This window comes from Tauraco erythrolophus, chromosome 24 (genome assembly GCF_009769465.1).
Source record: "Tauraco erythrolophus isolate bTauEry1 chromosome 24, bTauEry1.pri, whole genome shotgun sequence".
Lineage (NCBI taxonomy): Eukaryota > Metazoa > Chordata > Aves > Musophagiformes > Musophagidae > Tauraco > Tauraco erythrolophus.
This window is the reverse complement of record NC_141488.1, coordinates 6,656,607-6,676,356: the sequence shown is the minus strand read 5'-3', so window position 1 is coordinate 6,676,356 and position 19,750 is coordinate 6,656,607. Positions and strand designations below refer to the sequence as shown.

General features: G+C 51.3%; 1 protein-coding gene across 1 annotated transcript in view; it reads left to right on the top strand.

Annotated features, from left to right (window-relative positions):
- The window catches only part of CSMD2 (CUB and Sushi multiple domains 2), a 287,646-nt gene that overhangs the window by 239,079 nt on the left and 28,817 nt on the right, over window positions 1-19,750 (top strand). The window contains exons 43-53 of the mRNA XM_086626228.1: window positions 16-193; window positions 1,886-2,031; window positions 5,800-5,880; window positions 6,654-6,767; window positions 8,832-9,020; window positions 9,760-9,906; window positions 10,827-11,015; window positions 16,352-16,537; window positions 16,828-17,022; window positions 18,375-18,548; window positions 18,908-19,081. Coding sequence (XP_086482354.1) covers window positions 16-193; window positions 1,886-2,031; window positions 5,800-5,880; window positions 6,654-6,767; window positions 8,832-9,020; window positions 9,760-9,906; window positions 10,827-11,015; window positions 16,352-16,537; window positions 16,828-17,022; window positions 18,375-18,548; window positions 18,908-19,081 — 1,773 coding nt within the window. The remainder of the gene's footprint in view (window positions 1-15; window positions 194-1,885; window positions 2,032-5,799; window positions 5,881-6,653; window positions 6,768-8,831; window positions 9,021-9,759; window positions 9,907-10,826; window positions 11,016-16,351; window positions 16,538-16,827; window positions 17,023-18,374; window positions 18,549-18,907; window positions 19,082-19,750) is intronic.

The following is a 19,750-nucleotide window of genomic DNA, read 5'->3' as shown; positions in this document are numbered from 1 at the left end:
TTTGGTTACCTGCAGTGCCTTGTGGGGGGAACATCACCACCCAAAATGGTACAGTGTACTCTCCTGGCTTCCCCAACCAGTACCCCAATTCCCAGGACTGCACTTGGCTTCTGACGGTGCCGGTGGGCTATGGAATCCATCTCAACTTCACTCTGCTGCAAACAGAGCCCTACAACGATTTCATCACTGTTTGGTGGGTACAGCAGAGGGGTGAGGACTGACTTAGCTGCTATTAAGGCTCCGTTTCAGAAAGATGCTCTTGCTGATAAATAGAGCATCCACTGCCACGGTGCATAGGTAGTGCTGTGTCTGAGAGCAGGAGGAAGTATCCTCTGGGGACACTGGGGTGAGGATTTAGAATTTTTTAAGCTCCAGGTGCTTGATAGGGCCTGTAGATTAAGGATCATGTGGTGCAAGGGGCCAGCAAAATGGCCAAGGTGACTGTCCTCAAATGCTGGTAATGTTATGCTCCTGAAAAATGCAGGCAAGGACTGCCAGGTCAGTGAAGGGAATGATCACTGAACGACCAGGCTGCTCACGCAAGTGGTAGAAACATCATCCTTTGGGTCTAGAGGGGATCTGTACAGGAACACTCAGCTTTCCCGGTGCTTTCACCACGGCGTTGTGCAGCTCACTGGGCTGGTTGCACCCTTGGCCCCGTAGCAGCCCCTGTAAGACCTTGTAGGTCTGTCGTGCCATTCATTTCTGTGGTCATCAGCTGTTAAAAACAGCCCACCAGACCCCCGCAGGGCCTGGGGTTGGCAGCCAGGGGGGTGTCCGGCGGCAGAGCCCCACTCGTCATGCTGGGAGCTTTCATCAGCCTGGTCCTTTGTCTCCAAAATGTTTTGCTCAATGGAATAGGGAAGCATCTCTTGGGAAACCTGAGGGGCTTTACAGAGGAGATGTTACGGATGGTAAACGGGGTCTTTATCTCAAGCTGGATGTGGTTGGAATGAGTCTTGTTCAGACTCGTGTAGCAGGAATTGCCTTTCGCTTCCCATTTCTCTGACGGACGTTTTCTGGGGCTTTTTGGTTTTTTTCCTTTTGCACTTTATCTGTGGCTACCTGTCTATGGATAGAGGCTGAATGAAGAGAAAGTCATTGGTAAATTATTCACATTTACCAATGTCCTCCTTGGGTTTTTCTTTTGCAATCGGAGATCCGCAGCCCTACAATCCGAGCAGATCTCCCAGACTGGGAAGGCGTTGCTGGGATGGTGTTAGGAACTGGCTGTGACTCCCCAGCGGCCTTTTAAATAGCAGCAACTGGGAACTGTGACCTCTGATGTAAAATGGGCACAGCTCTGCTGCGGTTAACGAAGCAGCACTGATTTCTCTTGTACTGAGGACTTCACCCCAGGAGCCTTCCAGGCTGGGACCATTAGGGGAAAAAAAAGAAGGGTTTTTTATTTGGAGAAGGGAAGAAGGCGTATTATCAACTTCAGACAGCCAAGGGAGCACACGTAACCGAACTGGCTAAAGGGCTTGTGGCCAAATTCTTGAGCTTGTAGCGCTGAATCAATATCTGATTTCCCAAATAGCTCAGTGTCTGCTGCGCAAACGGGGATTGAAACTCCAGCGGAAAACTGACCCTAATCGTTCAAGTTCCGAGGTTAAAAACGAAGTTCATGTTTGTGATTGTCTACTGGGTGAGCACTGCACTGCCAGAAGAGATTATCCTCGTTATAGTGGAGTGGGGAGGGGGACTGGGGGTCCGGGTCAGCTGCCCAGGGAGCTGCTGGGGCTGCACTGTAGATGTAGAAAAGGGAGGACGAGGAAGGAGCAGCACGGAGGAGTTCCTGGGCATGCAGCGTAGGAGGCTGTTTGCTGCCCAGGATTAATGGCACGTAATAATGCTTTTTTTCTTGTTTCTGACATGATTTTAGGGATGGTCCTCAGCAAACAGCCCCGCAGCTTGGTGTGTTCACTGGCAACTCTGCTAAGAAATCAGCCCAAAGCTCTTCCAATCAGGTCCTGATGAAATTCCACAGCGATGCAGCCAACGGAGGGATTTTTGCCATTTATTTCTACGGTCTGTATCGCTCACTGAGCAGCACGTGCTTTCCACCTGCCTGCGGGGCGCGGAGGGATGCGGATCAGTTGTGGCTCGCTGTGGGGTGGAGGGCCAGTTCTGGGGAAGAGATGTGAAAAACTACACTTTTACCTGAAGTCTTCCACAAAGGGCCCAGTTTTGTTAGAGATGGGAGGTCTCTTCTGCAATCGAGTGCTGGCAAGTGGTCACGCAGTCTGTGCAGATGTGGAATCCAGCTGTAACGTGGTAATTCAAGCGCAGACCAAGTGCCTGCAGATGAACAGCCGTGTCAGCCCTACACCTCCCTCAAGTGATGCCTGTAAACATCATCCCAACCATGGCACATCCCATTACGGTAGCTCCACTTGCCTGCGGTGTTGGCTGGATGTGAGATTGTCTTTCCAATGCTATGCTAAACCAATCTGTGTCCTGTTTTAAATGGCCATTGTGTTCTACTTCATAAGTGGAACATAGAGGCGACTTCATTTCTCTGGGGAGGAAAAGGATTCCCAAAAATCACTTAATTACTTGGGGATTTGTTGGTGTGAGTTCAGCTCACGCTAGAGAGATGTTGAGTATTACATTGAAATGGGAGCATTTGCTTTCCACCACTAAACAAGAGCCCAACTTTAAATTGGATTAGCTAACAAGTTCCTAAGGCAGTACTGGGATTTTGGAAAGTGCAAATGGAGCTCTCCCCTTGCTTTGGCAATTTGCTGGCAACTGTCGGCAGTGTCTTACATGAATTACACGATGAATCTGTGCAGAATGTCTTGGCTTATGTTCAGTTCCAAAAGGCAAGTGTTATACGGATAGGCTGAGTTTAAAGAATGCTTGTTGGGCTTCGGAGGGAGTTGGTTTACTGCTGCAAAACACTGTAAGATTTATATTGCTAGACAATGGTGTGTATATAACAGTTATGCAAAAAATGATGGTTTAGGCAGTTTGGCTCAGAAATGAGCAGTATGTAAACGCTGCCGCAGTTCAGCGAGTGCTTCCTTTTGTGATGTGAATTAGATCATTGCCAGGAAAGCTGGAGAGGGACTTTTTACAAGGGTGTGTAGTGATAGGACAAGGGGCAATGGATTTAAACTGAAAGAGGGCAGATTTAGATTGGATATAAGAAAGAAATTCTTTACATTGAGGGTGGTGAGGTACTGGCACAGATTGCCCAGAGAAGCTGTGGCTGCCCCATCCCTGGCAGTGTTCAAGGCCAGGTTGGATGAGGCTTTGGGCAACCTGGTGTAGTGGAGGATTTCCCTGCCCATGTCGGGGGGGTTGGAACTGGATGATCTTTGAGGTCCCTTCCAACCCAAACCAGTCTGTGATTCTATGGTTGAGCCTGTCAGCATATGTTGCTCTTCTCCCATCTCGATAGCGCTTTATACTGAGGTTTCTTTAGCTTATGGTTTGTCTAGGGTGTAAAGCCACTCGCAGGCATGAGGAGAGGTCTGGAGCTGGTGCTGGGTAGGAATTGGTGTAGGCCAGTGGTCGTTTATGACCTGTTAACCAGCAGGGCTCTCTGGCAGCTGCTTGGTCTTTTAGTAAAATTGACTGCCTTACTGCTCCCTTTATACGTGGGACCTCAGTATAAAGCCTGACCCCAAAGACTGAAGTGATGGAGTTGGTTGCCTCCAGGGTGAGATCCTTCCCACCTTCCCAGGCTTTCGTCTGCGTGTGATGCCTCGCACACCACCAGGAAAGGGAAAACTTCCACACTGGGCTCAGGCAGCACAGTCAATTAAATCTTTGGCATCGCCCTTTGGGGTGTAACTGCAGGAAATGCAATTTCCTTGGGGTCTACAGTAATGTATATTTTAATTTCTGCGTCTGCATGCTGGCAGATCTAGGACATAGGAGACATCCTCCTTCAGCTTCAAATTGTCTTTTCCTGTGACAATCAGCACGATGTCAGAGAGCCGTGGCCCTTCTAAACGCCTGCAAAGAAACGCTTCCGTAGGGTGGAGGAAGGGAAACAAAAGAAGGATTCACAGAGCCCGAAGGTTCAATAGCATCCCTTGAAAAACGATGACGTTGCACCTGTTATGAAGTGGGTTAGTTCAGGTGCCAGCACGAGCTGACGTGTGAGCGCGATGGGAGGGGGTTTTATGGCACAGTAACTCAAGGGGGTCCCGGGGTGGTTTCAAGGACGAGACGCTGTTTTGTCCTGGTGAGAACAAATGGATGTGCTGTTGAAAGGAGCTTTACTGGTGCTGTATCACCCATATGCTGAAGCCACCTTAATCACACCTCTGCGTTGAAATACGGCCCGTTAAGGAGAGGGGAGTAATGCTGTAAATGCTGGGTTATCTGTCCACTTCAGTAGATGCTGTCAAGCGCTTTTTAAACAGTGTTTAATTTAAATTTTTGCTGCGGCTTCCTTCTTTTCTCCCCCCACTGTCAAACATCTGTTTAAAAGATTGCAAAGAAGGGTGTTGCCTCCTGGGATGGCTCTTTGCCGTGTAGCAGAAGGGTTCTCCACTGCTGCCTCTCCCTCCTCTACCATCCCACGTGCTCTCCCAGCTCCTTTGCTTGTCCATTTTCCGTGCTCCCATGCTGGATTGCAGAGAAGGGGCTGACTGTCCGAATTACAGGGCTGGCCCTTTCCTTTGACCCCCACCGCCGGTTGAGTTTAGCTCATTGTAGCAGCATGTGTTTGGTTTTTCCTCCGCCTTGCACGTATGGGATACATAAGCCCATCCTTGACGTTAACCAGAAGCAGCTGCGTTCCCTCCAGCCTGTTCCCTCGACCCCAAACATCTCGTACTTCCACATACCTTTTGGGAAGGTACTATCCTACCTCGGGTTAGAGAGTAAAGAAATTGGGGCAAGATGATGGGGCATCTACTTCTTCCCATGTGTGTTTAAGCATCAGTGTAAGCCTCGTTAAGGTCGCTGCCAGGGCTGCCAGCCGTGCTGTGGTGTGAAGAGTTGGACGTTGTGGAGTTTAGTAAGAATTAATATTCAATGGCAGCTTGAGCTCCAGGATCTTAAATTAAAGGGCTGATATAAATTTCAGAGGAAGTTATGCTTGTCCAGGGTCAGGTGCAGGGGGAGCAAAGAAGCAGAGAAGTGCTGAGCAAATAGCAGAAAATGTCTTTCATTAATATTCATTTAGTTCCCGGTACCGTATTTTCAATTTAACTGTGCTCACAGCTCTCGTGTGTTTATTTTCTATAAGCAGCACAGTGCTCGAGCCTTATGCACCCACGTGCTCGTAAGCAGCGTGTTTGTTTTGCTCAGCATTAGCTGATCTTTAATTTTTGGTGGAAAAGTTGCTACTTGCAATGTATTCGGTCAGGGGCGTGAGCCATAAGGAATTTTTTGTGAAATTTTCGGGATGATGATTGTAGTTTACGTGGTGGTGGTGCAGTCCGAGACTCTCCCTCTGCTGTGACGTACCCAGTTCCACTGAGGTCACCGAGATCTTCTCTCTTAGTGTCCCAAAAGGTGTGGAATGTTGCCTCACGTCAGCATCCGTCAGTCGGCGTTCGGGGTTTATCCGAATGGGTGATGCTGTCTGGGTACCTGCATCGCCACAGACCGACAGCAATCTGGTTCCTATTAGGTGTAAGAAACTGGAGAAAGCTGCTTTGGGGCACAAGTAACTGGAGTCTCTGTAGGGTTTGGAGAGGGGAAGGGGCTGGTTGTGCTTTTGCCAATTCCTTCTGCTTGTGGAGAGGGAGGATTCGTGCTTAGCACCCAGACAGCTGTGGCTGCCTTCATCCCCAGCTTAACATCTCCTACTCTTCCTTTGCTCTCTTTCAGCCTACCAGCTCTTCAGATGTCAGCCTCCGACCATCGTTCCCAACGCAGAAATCATCGCTGAGAACGAGGAATTTAACATAGGTAGCCTCTCTTGGTTCCCCTTCCCCTCTCACCACCTGCCAGGGATGCCCACAGGAAGACACACGTGTTGTCACCCCGTATCTGGGGTTTCAGGAGACCTCTTCACACGTGTGTGTGGGGCACGGGGAGGTGTGTGTGACCTTGCTCAGCACCTGCCATTCACATGGAGTCAAACTGATCCAATTGTCCCAAAGGCTTTTTCCTCTTTCTTGGTACAGAACAAGTGGTTTTGCTTTTGTGAAAGCCCTGAGCTTGTTTGGCAACATTCAGAAATCTTTGCCACCATAATAGTTTTCAGGTGGTTCAAACAATGAAGCTTAGTGGCCGTTATTCTTTTTTTGAGACCCTTTCACCCATATCGACTGTGCTTTTTTGTATTTTTCTTGCTGTTGCTCGCGGTTACATCCACGGTTTAAATGTGTCTGCAGCCAGTGAAGTAGCTGTGATTTTTTTTTTATTATTATTTTTTAAAGCAGCTTTTCTCACTGTCTGCTCTCTTTGAGGGAAGTCTCCACCTGAAATAGCTTGCACAAATCATAATAGTCTCAGCAGCATGACAGCAGTTTATCCCAACTGAGACTCCAGTGTGCCTTTCTGTGCCTTTTATTTCTTCATCTCTGCCTTTTATTTCTGCATAACCGTGCCCGAGCTGGATGGCAGAGGCATAGTCAAGAGGTCTCTGTGCCCCATGGCACCCTCTTCCCAGGCTGTGGTTCAGCCTTAAGGAATTGATCCTTCTCCTGCATCCAGATGTTTTCCATTTCTGTCTGTAGGTGACGTAGTGAGGTACAGGTGCCTTCCTGGCTTTACCCTGATTGGAAATGAAATCCTGACCTGCAAACTAGGCACTCATCTGCAGTTTGAAGGACCTCCACCCACGTGTGAAGGTAAAGCCAGGAGTGCCCAGCGCGGCAGCCACAGCTTCCGTGCCCGGAGGCTGCTGCAATATGTGGGGGCTTGCTAGGGGATGGAGCAGGGTGGCAGCTGGGGAAGGTTTCCTTGCACATACTGTGTCTTTGGGATTAATACTCAGATCTCCAGGGTCCCAGTAGTGCAAAACCACCCATCAGGACCTTGTGAGGAGGGTGGCGAGACACCTCTGCACAGGGAAAGGCTGTTCTCCCAACCCCTGCCCTGGGGCTGTGCACCATGGCTGGGCTCACCTGACAGCAGCAAATAACAGTCAGAGATGTGCTGGGTGACTGCAGCCACCCTCTGATAAACGGTGGGGAACGTTCCTCCCCCCCCCGCCGGCTCCAGAGAATTTTCTGGGTCTCTGCACCTTCCGAGGGCCTTTGCCTCTCATCAAGTACCCCTGCATTATATCCAAAGGAGGGTCACGAAGATGATCCAAGGGCTGGAGCACCTCTGCTGTGGAGACAGGCTGAGGAGTTGGGGCTGTTGAGCCTGGAGAAGAGAAGGCTCCGGGGTGATCTTCTAGGAGCTTCCTGGTACCTAAAGGGGCCACAGGAAAGCTGGAGAGGGGCTTTTGACAAGGGCATGTAGTGACAGGACAAGGGGCAATGGCTTTAAACTGACAGAGGGGAGATTTCGATGAGATGTAAGGAAGGCATTTTTTACAGTGAGGGTGGTGAGGCTCTGGACCAGGTTACCTAGAGAAGTTGTGGCTGCCCCGTCCCTGGAAGTGTTCAAGGCCAGGTTGGATGGGGCTTTGGGCAACCTGGTGTGGTGGAAGGTGTCCCTGCCCATGGCAGGGGGGTTGGAACTGATTGGTCTTTGAGGCCCCTTCCAACCCAAACCATTCTGTGATTCTGTACTCCCCTGAGCAGAGATCTGACACACCACGTGCCTGACTGCATTCACAAAGTCATTACAACAGTCACCCAAACGTCCTTACCGTGGGAGGGGGGGGAATTCTGCGCTGACAGGTCGCTGGTGATCCATGAGCAGCTGAAGGAGGAACAGGCTGCAGCAGCGAGCTCCTCTGGCCAGGAGCAGCCTCTTCATTAGTGCCACAGAACGTATTACACGGGAGAAAAATGAAAGCCCCGTGCACGCGGCGTTGTACACCTTGCTGCTGCTCGGGAGGGCTCCCAGAGATGTTTCCATGCTGCCATGTTACCTTATTTATCCTCTGGATTCCTGCTGGTGCTTTTGTTCGCTCCAGCCGTGATTATTTCATCTCCTTCATTCCCTCCTATCTGAACATTTTTACCATATAATGGGATATTTTTCTATGGCTTTATTCTCTCTGAAATAGCGTGAACCGAAGGAGAGAGAGGGAGGTCATTCAATTATTTACTGATGGTTGTTAGCCTGGGGGTAAAGGGACTGCTTAAATTACATCTGGCCACCAATTTATAGAGGTCAAAAAATCACTGATGGGATTAAGGATTTGGAAAGAATACACTGTTCTTTCTGGATAGTTCTGGCTGTTTTCTATTAATACAAGTACAGCGTTTGCACTGGCTTTTAGTGGCAATTATGGATAAATAAAGATCCTTTTCTTTTTATGCTTTTTGCTCCCTTTGTGTGTTTGTCTCCTCTTTTGGGCTGTTTTTACTGGCCTTTTTATTTAGTACTTTTAGAGGGATTTAATATTTCCCAAAGCTGAATGAGGTGTAGTGATTAGAGAAAGGAACTGGAGTTCTTACGTCCCAGTTAACGACTCTGTGGGTGACCTGGGATAAGGCTGTAGTTCCACACCTTGTTCTAACCCAGGTAATAAAGTTTCCCGAGATTCCTGGGGAGTGTTTTGTAACTCGAGCGTAGTCGCTGGGTTTGTGGAAACGCAGTGTCCTCGTTCGGAGCCTTCATCAGGGTCTGGGGACTCTGTGAGCCCCGAGGGTCGAGGTGGGCGGTGGGAGTTGAGCTGGGTCAAGACAGAGCATGTCAAGACAGACCTCGGCCACAGTATCTTGTGTTTCCTTCCTCCCTCTGCAAAATAGGAAAATGAATTTTCTATTGTCTCTCCTTGACGTTCCCTGCAGTGCACTGCCCGATGAACGGGGTCATGACGGACTCCACCGGGGTGATCCTCAGCCAGAGCTTCCTGGGAAGTTACCCTCACTTTCAGACCTGTTCTTGGGTGGTGAAGGTAGAGCCGGGCTATAACATCTCCCTCACCATCGAGTACTTCCTGAGCGAGAAGCAGTACGATGAGTTTGAAATCTTTGATGGTAAGAGGTTCACCGGTTCGACTCGCGCAGCAGCTGAGGGGCGAGGAGAGAAGTGGCAGAGTTTTAGTTGTTAATCTCTGTTCCCAGAGCAGTCTGGGGAGGGCTTTGCACCGCTATGCCTGTAGCCTTCTGGACTGAAAGAAAGCTCCTCCTTAGACTGATTGATTCTCTGGATAAGGAAAAAATCAGTGATTTGATTTTTTTTTTTGATGGATCTAAAGTATTTTTCTAAGGGGCAGGAGTTAGCAAGCTCCTGGGAGAAACATAGCAGAAGTTGCTGGGAGGGGATGAGCTGAGACGGGTGGGACTTCTCGTGCCTGAAGCCCATGCAGACCAGATTTCCTCGGCCCGTGAGCTCTCAGGAACCGAGAGGGCATCTCTCAGTTTTCACAACGAAGCAGCTTTGTAACCGCACGCGGAACACAAGCGCTGTGCCGATGCTCCTGTGCTTTCCCGCGGGACCTGAGCCGAAGGCGTGCTGCCTGGAGCGAAATCCTGGTCTTGCTGCAATCAGCTGGGCTGGGGGTTTCCTGGAAGCTGGTGTCTGCACTGGGACCTGTGTTCACAAAACCACCGAGCATGAGCTGCCGTTCCCAGGCTGGCAGTGAAGGCTCCTGTGCTGCAGTTCCACAACACGCCCGTTCCCTCTGCAGGAACACGCTGGCACGTGTGGCCCACGAGTGGCCACGTGTGTGTGTGTGTGCCCAGCCCTGACCCCTTGGTCCCTCCGTCCCTGCAGGTCCCTCCGGCCAGAGCCCGCTGCTCCTCTCGCTGAGCGGCAACTACTCTGCCCCTCTGACCGTCACCAGCAGCGGGAACAAAGTCTACCTCCGTTGGTCCTCTGATCATGCCTACAACAGAAAAGGCTTCAAGATCCGCTATTCTGGTAAGCACACAGCAGAGGCTGAGGTGTCTCTGCCAAGAACATGGCCATCTCTTCGGCCAGGGAGCTCCATGACATCGCTGCGGAGGGGCACAGCCATCTGCGTGGGCAGCAGCTGCCAGCGCCTGGGAAGGGGCACAGAGCTGGGCTCGTGCTGGGCTGGGGATGGCAGCTTTATTTCCAGCAGAAACCTCGAAGCTTTGGCTGGTTTCTCAACTACTTTTCAGAATCAGAACCAGAACATACAACCAGAGACAATGTGGCTCTGGATGAATGCGACCCATCCTGTGCAATGCACAGCAGAGATTGCATTTAGTGTTACTAAATTAATGGTGTCCTTGCAATGACATTTTGAGGTGTTGGGAGATGAACATCAGAAGACACAAGAACTGGTGTTAGTTGCTGTTTGGTGCATGAGGCACAAGCTCACACGTGACTGCTCCTGCTACAGCGTTTGCAGTGAACTTCTTGAAACATGTTGTGCTCTCCTACGAGCAGGAGCAGGGAGTCTCAGCTGCTCATTCAGCACAAAACCGCTGCTGGGTGCTGAATGTTTGCTGAGAATTCCTTAAAATGAATTACTGTCTTTTGGTACTCGGCAAATCTTAATTAATGGAAGTTATAAAACTGGGTTGAGGACTTGCCAGTGTGTCATAAATAAATAACAGCTTTACTCAGTAAACGAATTAAGGAATATTTAATTATCAGAAATCAGTCTTTATTTCTAGAGCTGAGTGAAACTTGAACAGTAGCCCTGCTCACTCTCCCCCTTTGGCTTTGTATTTATCCATCACAAGCCCTCTGTTTGTTGTACAGCCTTAGGTGAGCGCGGTGTAATTCCTGAGAACAGGAAGGGAATTTGTCTCGAAACAGCCCATCCAGTGATGCTTTTTTTTTTTTTTTCCCTCTGCCCTTCTCTCCAGCTCCGTACTGCAGCCTCCCGCAGCCGCCGGCCCACGGGCTGATTCTCAGCCAGACGGGGCTGCAGCCCGGCAGCACGCTGCGCTTCGCCTGCGACACGGGCTACCGCCTCGTCGGCCACAGCACCACCACCTGCTCCCAGCACCCGCAGGGCTACTTCCACTGGGACGAAGCGATCCCGCTGTGCCAAGGTGAGAGCAGGCAGACGTGTCGTTGCGAGGGTCCGGGAGTCCTAGGGAGGACTGAGGAAAATTTGGTAAAAATAGAAACCTATTGTAATTCCACCTGTTCCGTATGGAGAACAGACATGGAGCAGCAGGTGGGTGGTGAGGGGTGCTCCTCTTGCATCCAAGGCCTTGGGAATAGGTGAGCAAGGAGGGAGGGGAGTAACTGTTTGGGAGTGTTTGGGATGGGGGAGACAAAAAGCATCTGTGCAAAGGCTGCGGCTGTAGAATGTTTAAACTCTCAGAAAAGGCACAGCCAAGCCTCAGTTAAGGGTGGGAGAAGCTGTTGCTTAGAAGAATCCAGAAAGGCTGGCAGGAGTGTGGGTCCTGCTGGGTTTCTGGGACTGGAATTTCCTTTGGTATTTCTGGAAGTGCCCTCTTAGGTCTGCCTGTGTCAGTGGGGGATGAGGAATTCCTTGGGACTCAGATGGTGCCCGCTTTCTGTTGGCTTCATGTAAGATTTAGGCATGTAGTTGTTCTTTCCACATCTCCTCCTAATTAACCATAATCCATATGACATGTCATACTCAGCACAAGGGCTCCTCCCAGGCGCGGGGTGGAGGGGGGCACAGGGCAGTGTGCCCGGGGGGGCTTTGCTTCTGCACTGTTCCGTCTCCCTCGCCGCATTCCCTTTCTGATTGCACCTTTTTCTCAATCCCCCAATCATCCCTGTTCCTTTGTGTTGATAAAATGCCCATCTTTATTCTGATGAAGCCTTTCAGTGTCTTTGAACGTTCATCCATGTTCCAAGGGGACGGAGCACAGGGGATTAATATTGCATTGGCTTCCTGGAAACCAGCCAGAGAACAGAGACAGCAGAGGCAAAAATCTCATTGCGGTGTCTGCACCGTTGTCCAGTCCGAGCCGTAAGGAAAAGGAGGATTATTTAGTGCGGGAGGTACCAAAGAGCCTTGAAAAAAAAAAAAACAAACCCTTCTGTGTTGCTGAATCACTTGGTCTCTTTCGAAATTGCACGGGGGTGCAAAGGGTGGGTTCGTGCTGGGGGTGCCCCCGTCCCTGCACAGCCCCCTCAAGGCTGTGTTTGTTTAAAGGTGAGCGGAAAGCAGCAAACCCACCCCTGGCACCCGTTGGCGAGCGGGAGCTGGGAAACTGAGCACGGCCCCGGGGGATTTAGCCTTTGGAATAACACGGACCGGGGGCATGGAGTGAGCGGAGGAGCGGTGCAGGCAGAGCGGCGGGCGCGAGGGGCTGTCATGGCAACTGTGCCGATGGATCCGGAGCCCCAGCATAGGGAATTGCTCTGATGTACGGCGTCTTTTTTTAAGGAGAATCATGTAATCGAGAATAGGTACAAATGCTGCTGAGTCGTTACTGCCCTGGGGTGCTGGGATGCCACCCGAGCCTCGTGGTCAGCTCCAAAACCTGTAGTTACTTCTAAGAGGTGTAATGGTGTGTGAGGAGTGGATTTTAAACACGGAGGTGGGGAGGAGATAGAGGATGTGTGGGGAGGTTGGGAGAGGATGTGCTTGGGTGAGGTATCCCCTGACAGCGATGATTTAAAGCAGAAACAAGTTCCTGAGCACCAGTGCCTGGGGCACCAGGGAAGGAGTCAGAGCCAGACCATCATCCATGACTTGTTGCTACCTGCCCTGGAAGTGGGGGGGGCTCCTGCACCGGGGCATGGAGGGGGATGTAGGGAGAGGATTTTCCGTGGGATCTGCATGAGAAGCACTAAACCCACCCCGTGCCTCTCTGGTTCAGCTGAACATGTGACATGTCTGGAGCTCAATGGGCACAACCTGTGTCCATGGCAGTTGCCAAGAGAGAATTTAGGGGCCAGTTCATAGCCTTTCAGATTGGCTGCTGCTCCAGTTTCTCCTTTGGAGAGAGGTGTGTGTGTTCCCACTGACCAGACAGAGCAGCTCGATCGGGATCTTGGTGCTGGATGTCTCTCTGGAACAGCCTGTCTCCATCCGGTGAGGAGACCTTGCTGGTTGTGTTGGATCCTGAGGTTGAAATACCCCTTTGGGAAAGTCACCTCCTCTCTCTTTTTCGCCGTGTTTACACCAGGAATGTTCCCACTGGCCCATGGTTACCCGCTGCCTTGAGATGGATGCAGGAGGTGGGCGAGCAGCAGCGAGTGGGAGCCGGAGGAGAATCCGTGGCGGAGCAGCTCCCCCGCCTGGGCTGGAGCTGGGACCAGCACCGCTGCTCTCGCCCGCGTCAGCTACAGAACATCCAACAGCCATCTTTTCCTTTTTTTTTTTTTTTAAAAAACATTGCTCTCAAAGCCAACTGGCAACCCTTTGTTTTGGGCTGCGCTCAATTTCTCATCCTTTCTGGTGGCCAGGGCCACATGGCAGAGGTTTGGGAACTCGATCCACAACGCCGCAGAAATCGCTCGCGCAATCGGCGGGGTCAGGAGGAGGGGAACTGGGGTGCCCATAAACACATGGTCTAGTTAACAAATGACATTTCCCATAGCTCCCTTCTGCCAGTGCATAGTCCTCTTCCCCTTCCTGATCCCCTCTGAATAATCTTTACTACGTGCTCTGTCCTAGCTGACATTTATGGAAGCAGCAGAGAATGTTCTGCAGGGAACAATCTTGGGTTGGCACAATGGGGGAGAACACAAGATGATCTAATGTGCCTTTTCTGTCTCTGCTGCCTATTTTTAAGCTGCTTTGTTTTTGGAATCCCAGCTGCAGATTTGCTTTCGTAGCCTCTGTCCCTTTCCCAGCACATCATCTTCCTGCAGAAAGAGTTTTTTGTACCTCTGCTCTCCTGTAAGTGCTCCTTTTTCCCTGGACCATGCTCTCTGGGTGTCTCCTAGCCAAACGCTGGTTTGCTTTCCGCTGGAACATCTACTGTCTTTCACCTCCTCTGTTTCTGGTGGGGTTGCAGTGCCCACAATATGAGCCTCAGAAGGGCTTTTTTGAGCAGATGGCAAGTTTATTGCTGCCCTAAAAATCAAGCTTCTCTGCTTTATGCAGGGCCCTGTAAATAAAACCTTACTAATGCCACGTTCTGCTCAAGGGTACTGGGTTTGGAGGAAGGAAGGATCGTGCCATGGGTACAGGGCACCGGAGCCCACGTGGTGCAGCAGAGGCCACAGCCCCACGGCTCTCCCTGCCTGATCCTGCTTCATGTTGTAGCCCGACTGTCTGTGGGTGAAGAGGATGACTTTTTTTATTATTTTTGGTGGCTTAATGGACTTTGTTACCTGCATCTGGCCCAGAATCTCTGCATTATTGCTGACGTTTGTATCAGGGCAGGGATTACGCAATGGAAAGACTCTAAATGATGACACGGAGCACTCAAGGCAGGAGGAGGCAGTGGTAAGTCATCCTTCCCTCGAGCAGGGGCATGAAGGCAAGTGGCAGCTCAGCCTCCCTGACCTGGACCAAGGCTGGCCCTGGGCTCTCCTCACTCCTGGTGTCCCTCCCGCTCAGACTCTGTGCCTCAGTTTCCTAATGGCAGATAAGAGGTGGTGAGTTTGGTAAAGCATTGGGCTGCAGAAGAGGATCGACCAGAGGAAGGAGAAGGCTTTGGGGGGCAGTGGCAAGGGAAAGGGGTCATCTTTCTCACCAGCCTCTTTGGTTGGACGCAAGGTCAGAAAGTAGCAAGAGAGCTGCCGGATGGAAGTGAAAGGGTAGGACTTTCCAGGTCCCCTCTTCTTGTGCCTCAGAATGACATTGGTATTCAGCGTGGCTGCTTGTCTAGACACCCAGCCTTGTGGAGAGATCCGCCGAGCTCCTTCGCTCGGTGAAGTGACGTACGTGTGATTATCATTCCAACCAGGGATGTGCCTGATCGTGCTAATAGGAGCCCGCTGAATTACTCGCACCTATTAGCAGCACCAGCGTCCGCGAGGTGCCGTGTGGTTGTGCTCTGGGCTGGGGCTCTGCCCGCCTCCTGTAGCACTGGTGGGATAAAAGCATCTTGGACCTGGAGTGGTAGAAAGCTGCGGTGGTTGTGCTGATGCTGTACGCAGTAAGTTTGGTCTCTGCTTTCGGCGCCCGGTGGGGTCCGTGTCACCAGAAGGTGACTTTTCTAAGGTTGCCGATTTTCTGGCCCTCGTTTGTGTGCAGGGGAGTAACAGGAAGGTGAATGAGTGTTGAAATATCAGTGTGTGGCTCAGGAGACGTAGGCTCAGCCTCCAGCTTGTGCATTAGCCGAGCAGGAGCAGCTCGGGCTCCTCCAGGAAGAATGGATTTCCTTTAGAGCGTTCTGAAACTGCAGACCATTATTTGGGTAAGGTGTTGGCCTCCGAGTCGGTGCTTGCTGGCAGCTCTGCTCGCCTCCATGTCCCACGCAGGCTGTTGGCAGCCCCGCTGGCTGGGGGTCTCCAAATGGCAGCTTTACTGGTCCCAGGCTGCTCTCCCCCTCGCCATCCCGTGCCTGTCCCGACGGGTGGGCTGCGCACCTCCAGCCCAGTGAGACTGGCTTCCTCCAGAGCCACGACTGGGAGGGAGGGATGGGAGCACACGTGGTGTTTCTGGAGGCGGGTCTGGGGTTGGTTTCCCAGCTCTTCTGGATGCTGATGGAGGAAAAAAACAAGATTTGAATGAGAGACTCCCAGTGCTGGTGTTCCCAGCAGTAGGGCAGAGGGTAACAGGGCTTGTCGTGTCTTGCAAAACTCTTGCAACATAAAAGAACACGATTCCAGTCTGTCTGTATTTGGCTGTTGCTCATGTTTATGTCCTGCCTGTTCCCTTTCTGCCCTGTTTGGCCACTCTCATGGCCACAGAACTGAGGATCTCGGCAGGAACGGTGCAGAGCATCATGTCCAAAGTGCTGCCATCCTGAGCAGCTGTTTGGCCTTGTGCCTCTTTATCTTTTTTTTTTTTTCCCCCTGAATTCCCCCCCTTACCTTCTCAGCCGTGATGCTAAATTTAGCCTTCCTTCTGCCACAACATAATTACACAATTTGCTGCTTTATGTAATGCAGAAGTGCTGTTGGAAAGGGGTTTCAGGTGGTTGCTGCCGTGGGATGTAAATACAAAACGTTATTGCTATCTAATCCTTTGTCTCAGTGTGAAAACTTTGGAATACCGTGTTACAGATACTATAGAAAGTACGAGCCGGAGTCTCTCCCAGTAGAAATTGGTATTCAGCGTTGGCTTCGCTGTTGCCACACTGATAGACAGGAGTTGAAAATCTGATCCTCTGTGGAAGTGGGCATTCACTGCAGCTTCTGGGGTTCAACAGCGGGCTGGAGCTTTTGCGACTAGGAGAGAGCTTGGGATGTGGGCTTTCAGCTCAATTACCACAAATCCATGGTAAAATTGGAAGCTGACTGATTTCTCAGCTGTGTTATTTTCCCCCCTCGTCCTTCCCAGCTCTCTCCTGTGGAGTTCCCAGAGCCCCAAAGAACGGCGTCGTCTTTGGCAAGGAGTACACGGTGGGTACGAAGGCTGTGTACCACTGCAACCAGGGCTTCCAGCTGCCGCCCGGCGAGGAGCCCAGTACAGAGTGCCTGCAGGCCGGGCAGTGGAGCAACGGCAACCAGCCCCCGCAGTGCGCCGGTGAGTGCGCGCGGCCGCGGCGGTCCCACCGGGAATTTTGGAAGTCCCTTCAGTAATGTCTGCCAGCCCTGGCGGGGACAGCTTTGCCTCACAGGTGCAGTGTTTAGGACATCAAGTTGGGTCTGACATCCCTTCTCGTGGTGTCTTGGTTTCCCACCTGTAAAACAGAGATGCTAGTACTGACTTGCTTGTTAAAAAGGCAGCACACTTGTTGAAACGCCCTGGAGTTAAACACCTATTGACATCTTTGTCTTGTTCCTTTTCCCTGTCTCACCACGCCTGGTTTTTAGCTGTCACCTGTCCCGATATCAACAGCATCGCGGTTGAGCACGGTCGGTGGCGGCTCACCTACGAGATCCAGTACCACTACAACGCCCAGCTGATGCTCATCTGTGACCCTGGCTACTACTACACGGGCCAGCGGGTCATCAGGTGCCAAGCCAACGGCAAGTGGAGCATAGGCGAACCGATGCCGACCTGCAAAAGTAAGAGAAGCTCAGAGCCGCGCCGGGGCAGGGCAGCTTCACGGGGTGTCCTGCAGGGAATGGGGTTTCTGCTTTCCCTTGGGTGGGTGTGCAAGCTCTGCTGTTGGTGTGCAAAAGCACCACAGCCCTGGCCCTGAGAGCGTGGCTGCGGAACTGCTCTGGTATGAAATAAGTTTGGTTACAGGGAGAGGTCGTCTGCTGATCTGGTTCTTGGTTTGATCCGAACAGTTCCGCCAGAACTCGAGCACAGCAGCTCATCTGTTGCTGTCGGGTCCCTGCAGCTTAAGTGTCACCGGTGCCAGATGCTCTGAAGTTTACTTTGAAGAAAGAAAACAAAAAATTCTGATTTAAAACTTAACCTCTTCCAATTCTGTGCGAACGCCAAGTTTATGAGGGTGACAGTGTCACTTGTAAATCAAAAACACTCTTGGCAAACAGGCAGCTCTGACGTGACTGCTGTGCTTTGGATCTTTTCTTTTGTCAAAGGTGGAGGGTTTTTTTTCCTCTCAAAGTGCAGAAAGAGACAGAAAAATTTCTCCTTCAGAACGGCAGCTTCCCCTTCCCTCCTGCTTCCCTTTGTTTCTAGAGATGCGACTGCGACGTCGGTGACAGCTGTAGTTCCACCCCTGCTGGCTCCGCAGCCGCATCCGGCAGCGCGAGCCTGACCTCGTTTTATTCCTTCAGCGTTGTTGCCACCTAAATTCAAATGACAGGGTCTTGGCGAGGCGCTGGGGTCAGAAGCACCCAGCGTGAGTCTCTGGATTTCTTGCTGAGTGCGAAAGCTCCGGAGGGTTTGCACATCGTTAGGGTGGATAAAAGGAAGAACTGAAGTTTGGGGCTGGGGGTGTGTTTGATGGGGCTCCCACTGCCCCCTGCAAACCTGGCATTCGGCTGGGGTCCTCCCTGGGTCTGGTCCCCATCAGCTCTGTCCTGGAGGTCTGTGTCCTTCTCACACATTCTGGTGTGAGAAGCAGCTGGATGTCACTTTATAATTGGAAATCTTGTGCTGTTTTATGGCTTTTCTGGAAGTCAGGCTTCCTGGCTGTATCTAGCAATGGGTTAATCACAGAAATATTCCTGTGTGAAGAACTTCTACAGTTTTTTCCCAGCCAGTCTCATCTTCAGTACATCCCTCACGTCCCGAAGTGTAAATATTAATAGCACTTATATTTGTCACCTCGTGTAACGCGACTCTGAATCATTGTTATTATCCACGTAACTATTTAATGATCTTTCCTACTCGTTTCTGCCTTCAGCAACAACTTGTGGTGGTAGCACCACTGAGCACGTTTCTTTAAAAAAACATAACTCCCGACCTCTTCTCGCTCTCTGTGCTTTGGGATCTCTTTTAGTTATCTCCTGCGGAGACCTGCCGACCCCCCCCAACGGGAACAAGATCGGCACGCTGACCAGCTACGGGGCCACGGCCATCTTCTCCTGCAACACCGGCTACACCCTGGTGGGGTCCCGCGTGCGGGAGTGCATGGCCAACGGACTCTGGAGCGGAGCGGAAGTGAGATGTCTGGGTAGGTGTGGAGCATCCGTGATGTGGTGGGGAAAGAGTCACGATTGTGGTTTTGGAGGGAATAGGGGTTTTAGATACCAACTCAAGACAGAACCCAAGCGAGGACTCAGTGCTGCTGAAGCTGGTTGGGTTTTAAGGAGGTACCAGAAGGAAGCAGGCTTTGATTCCCTACTGCTCAGTAGATGCGAGGTGTTTTGGGACTGGAGAGGAGAGCTTTAAAAACGATATGTTGTTTTTGCCACTGCTCTGGTTTTATTTATGACCGCAGAGCCCCGAATTCAGAGCCAGCCGGGGTGGGGTGCGGTGCCTGCGACGGGGCAGGTGCCAGGCTCCCGTGATCCCCCTGTCTCCCTCCCGCAGCGGGACACTGCGGTGTCCCCAGCCCCATCGTCAATGGGCAGATCAACGGGGAGAACTACAACTACCGTGGCAGCGTGGTGTATCAGTGCCACCCCGGCTTCCGCCTCATCGGGATGTCGGTGCGCATCTGCCAGCAGGATCACCGCTGGTCCGGGAAGACGCCTGTCTGTGTGCGTAAGTATGTTGTCAGATTGCTTTAGCCCCGGTGACGGTCAGAGGACAAGAGCACGTGTAAAGCCAGAGTTTACACCCCCAGGCTGCTGTCCTTCACATGCTGAATTTCGGGTGGGTGAGCCCGGCTGCAGGGGTGTCTTCCGAGGAGCCCACCCTTCATCGGGCTGCGGCGAGGCCGAAGGCAGACGTAGCCCCGCAAAGCACACATGATGGTCACCACCTTTGAGACCCACGTCAGTCTCTCTCCTCCTCTGATCCACGTTCACAAGTCACCTTGTACAACCTGCTTATTTATCTTTCCAGTAAATAAGCTAATTAAGTCTCTAGAACTCTAAAGTGTTAATAAGCGTAAGCATCTTCTTATCAATGGACAGTGCAATCTGTGTGTTTCATATCATGATTCGCCAGTTGTTTGCTTCCAGTCTCCCCTGTCTGGTTTAGAGCTTTATGTGCTGAGGCACAATAATAACAGCAAGATATGAGGTAAGGAATGACTTATACATCAATGAATATGCAGATTCCAGCCTAAAATTAAGAAACAGACTTAAGGTGTCAAGGTTAGCAGTGACTCCAGAATTTGGAGGATGCCTACAATTCTGCATGAGCCTTTTAGGAAAAGAATTATTGGAGAGGCTGTCTCTGGGTCTGTACGTAGGTTTTGAATTACTC